The sequence below is a fragment of the Apteryx rowi genome, unplaced genomic scaffold (genome assembly GCF_003343035.1).
Source record: "Apteryx rowi isolate R43461 unplaced genomic scaffold, aptRow1 scaffold_33, whole genome shotgun sequence".
In the NCBI taxonomy this organism is placed as follows: Eukaryota; Metazoa; Chordata; class Aves; order Apterygiformes; family Apterygidae; genus Apteryx; species Apteryx rowi.
This window is the reverse complement of record NW_020449752.1, coordinates 2,978,769-2,982,421: the sequence shown is the minus strand read 5'-3', so window position 1 is coordinate 2,982,421 and position 3,653 is coordinate 2,978,769. Positions and strand designations below refer to the sequence as shown.

Below are 3,653 nucleotides of genomic sequence, written 5' to 3'. Positions count from 1 at the left end.
CAGCGGAAGTCCTGGTGATTGTATGTTGTCAGGGTCCAATGCTCTCGCGCTACTTATCCAGCAGCAGCTTCTCCCTGGTGACCTCACATCTCTGGTATTACCCTGCTGCAGCGGATGACAGAGCTAGTATCTGCTGGGGTCTGTTGGGATGTGGCTCCCTGGAGAAACCTCGCGACTGAGGGGCCTGAAAGCTCTCCTGCGGGGATAATCTCCAGGCACTGTTTGTTCTTTCAGGCGTAGTGAGCAGCAAGTGAGCCTGATGCCATCAAGTTTCAATGGCAATGCCCTCCGGGGCACCTTCTTCCTCATTTTTGGTCTCTGGTGGTCTGTGAAATACCCTCTGAAGTATCTCAGACGGAAAGCGAATGCTGAGAATCAGCCAAGCCATGGTGTCCAGCGCCTGGAAGTCCTCGAAGGGRCAGTCAAAGCTTTCTTTGCTCTCGCAGGTAAGGGCTGGTGAGTCTCTGCCCCAACACCTACCAGCACTAGCAAGACAGCAGTACCACCCTGCAGCTGCTCTCTCTCCAGGGGCTGCTTGTGGTGGGAAATGGCTGTGTCGGGTCTGGGGMAGCCCGCAGGCGTGCTGGCAGCGTGCTTGGTGCAGGGGCGGTTTGCTACAATTCCTCTGGATGATGCTGGACAAATGCCCCTCCAACTTCCCCTTCTCCAAGAAACTTTTGCCCGCAAGCCTGCCCTTTTCTCCCTTTGTATAAAAGGAAAAGCGTGACCTTTCTGCCCCTCTTGCCTAGGGATCCTGGCCGAGCAATTTGTTCCTGCTGGTCCCCATCTGCTGCTGTACAGTCCTAAGACGCACAGCTGGACAGATCTAACTCACTGGCACTACACAACCGTGTACCTGTTCTTCCTCCTCTCTGGCATTGTGGAAGTTGTCTCGCATTCCCCACTCAAGCTGCCTGTTGGGTTAGATCGTCTCTYGCTGTCCATAGCTCTGCTTATTGAAGGTGAGTAATATATGTTACCTGGGAGCGTATAGGAAATGCTGGGGTCCTTGAGAGTCTTTAGAGACACGGTAACATGCAGTTCTGACTCGTCATTTGAAGGATACACTGTTGTGGTGTTTGGAACAACAACTCCAGTTTTGTGGTTGAGCCCACCTAAATATATATGTATTTTTTTTCCTGATGTCCAGTTAAAGCTGGATTCAAACTGTGCAAGTCTCAGCTCAGTTGGAAGATTAATCTTGCTAAGATGGAAACCTCGTGATTTCATGTCTTTGTTATGAGCTTTATTGYTTAACTCTGCATTGGCTTGTTTTTATCCTGGCTTGGGCATTGTGTAGGGACAGTTCTGCCACCCTGTGCTGGAGAAAAACCAAGGGTGGGGTTAAGGAAGTACTGGTAGGATCCCATGTGTGCAGCGGCCAAAAAGATGACCCAGACTGTCTTGGGACCTGGAAAAGGAGACGCAACCTTCGAGGCTAGGAGAGGGGCAGGTGCGCTGACTGCCAGGATGAGGGCTGTAGGGTGTGCAGCCACGAGATGGCACTGGCTGTTCACTGAAGTGCCTCCATTCTCTGTTTCTCTCCAAATGTTCAATGCGAACCCAGCCATGGATGGATGTTCTTTGTGTCCTTAGGACTTGTGCATCTTTGGGTGACAAGCAGCTGGCTCTCTTTGGAAGTGCGCGCTCACAAAAAATGTATCCCCCACCCTTCGGCAGATGCACACAGGGAGGAACTCTGATGCTCTTCCCATTCRGCAGGTCACAGCAAGAGCTGGGGCATAGTCTCAAAACTCAGGTTTAAAAAAAGAAAAAAGAAAATCCCTGAGTATCCTTTTTCTAACTCAGTGTGAATTTTGGCAGGCTTGCTTTTCTGTTCCCATGACTACAGTGATGCTGCGCTGGATCATCACCTCCACTCCCTGCTGTCCATAGTCATCTTTGCTGGAGCCCTCTGCGCACTCCTGGAAGTGTTCATCCGAGATCACTTCGTCCTGGAGTTCTTCAGGACCAGCTCCTTCCTCCTTCAGGGCTCTTGGTTCTGGCAGGTCAGTGCATATGCAGTGCTCCCGTCTGAGCAGTGGGCTGGGGAACAGAAGAGGGGTGCTGCTGTGACCTTTAAGGAATGTCTTATGGAGTTAAAATTGTAGGTTAGCTGGAATATTTTAGTATGTATGAGCAGGAAACAAGGCTTAATGTCAGAGCTGTGATTGTGGAGATATGAGTGCATAACGTATGCAATGCGGACAAGGCTACACGCTAAATGGAAATTAGAAGCCACAAAGGTGGGAGAGGACAATCATGGCTATAAATTTTTTCATTAGGTCCAACATTTTCCTTTCTTTGCTCTAAGTAACTGGAAACATCTGGACATGTAAATAGTTTAAGTCCTCTTGCATAATCACCCAGCTCAGAACCTGTGTTTTGGATTTGGGGAGAAGGACAAAGAAACCCATAACCTTGCAATGTAGTGTTTGGGTTGGATGCTGTGCTGTACTGCAAGCCCTAAGAGTGAGGGACTTGTCTGCAGAGCATCCCTGTCCTCCTGAGATACCCCTGTGTCCTTGACAGTTTGGGGAGATAAATGTGCTTGGGGGGGCTGAGGGCAGTGATCTGGGCGTCACTTGAGATTGTTTTGCCTCTGGTCCACAGCTGGCTGCAACTGCTGGTCCAAAGTGGTAAAAAAAAGGGGAGGAAAAGTGAAGATGACTATGATAAAGCCAAACGTATGCTTGTGCCTAATATCTCTTCCTCCTATGACCAGATTGGATTTGTGCTGTCCCCTCCATGGGGAGGACCAGGTTGGGATCAGACTGACCGTGGCAATTTCATGTTCCTCACCATGTGCTTCTGCTGGCACTACGCCGGTGCTCTTGCAGTCATGGCAGCCAACTCCGCCGTCTCTCGCTGGTATGTGGTGGGAGAAGGGCCCCTGGCTGTTCCTGGTAGCATGCGTGAGCTGTGATGGGCAAGAGCACTAGCTAGACTCAATGCTACCGTGGGAAATCTAGCATCCAGCCTATGGTAGRTCAATGTGACCAGTTCCATGTCCGCAGAGAGCACAGGCTGGTCCAGGGCTTAGATGGATGTGATGGGGAAGGCTGCTGTCTAGGGAGTAGCAGGTGCTCCTCAGTAGGGTTCCCAAGCAGCCTGGGGGTGAGCCTGGTGACTGGGACCAGAAGCATCAGCGCCCAGTTACCTGAATGGTGTTCCCGTCTCTCCTGCAGCTGCAATGAATCCTGCCAGCTGAAATTTGGGGACATAGATGTTGAGCTGGACTGTGGGATGTGCATCCGCAAAGGCAAGAGCTCCAGCGGCGCCCTGCTGCCGGAGAGCRGCTCGGACGACAAGTGAGGCCGCGGCAGGTGTCCCTGCTCCAGTGGAAACTTCTTCCTGTTGTTTTAAAGCTCTTAGGATGAGGCTTTTAATTTGTCTTGTTAAATGAAGCTGACACTTGATAAACGGAGCATCAGAAGTGGGAGGCAGGACCCAGAAAGAACAGCGGGCACAGCACTGACGCGTAAGGACTCTTCCCCTTCCCGCAAGCTCCCTTGCGTCCATTTGAGGGTAGCATGTGCCAAGCAGGCTCCTTGGAGAGACAGTTTTTAATTTTCTGTGCCGTGCAGAGCAGGCTGTGAACAGCACAACCAGCTTGCCCCGGACTCTGACTGGCATGGCTGATTCGGCTGTTT

The 3,653-nt window shown here is 51.3% G+C and overlaps 1 protein-coding gene across 1 annotated transcript; it reads left to right on the top strand.

Moving 5' to 3' along the window:
• Positions 1 to 245: 245 nt before the first annotated feature.
• On the top strand, positions 246 to 3,315 carry LOC112968954 (transmembrane protein 45B-like). Its single transcript, XM_026071750.1, has 5 exons — positions 246 to 446; positions 750 to 962; positions 1,825 to 2,009; positions 2,726 to 2,871; positions 3,189 to 3,315. The coding sequence occupies exons 1-5, from the start codon at positions 260 to 262 to the stop codon at positions 3,313 to 3,315; spliced, it is 858 nt and encodes a 285-aa protein (XP_025927535.1). The 5' UTR covers positions 246 to 259.
• The last annotated feature ends 338 nt before the right edge of the window (positions 3,316 to 3,653 follow it).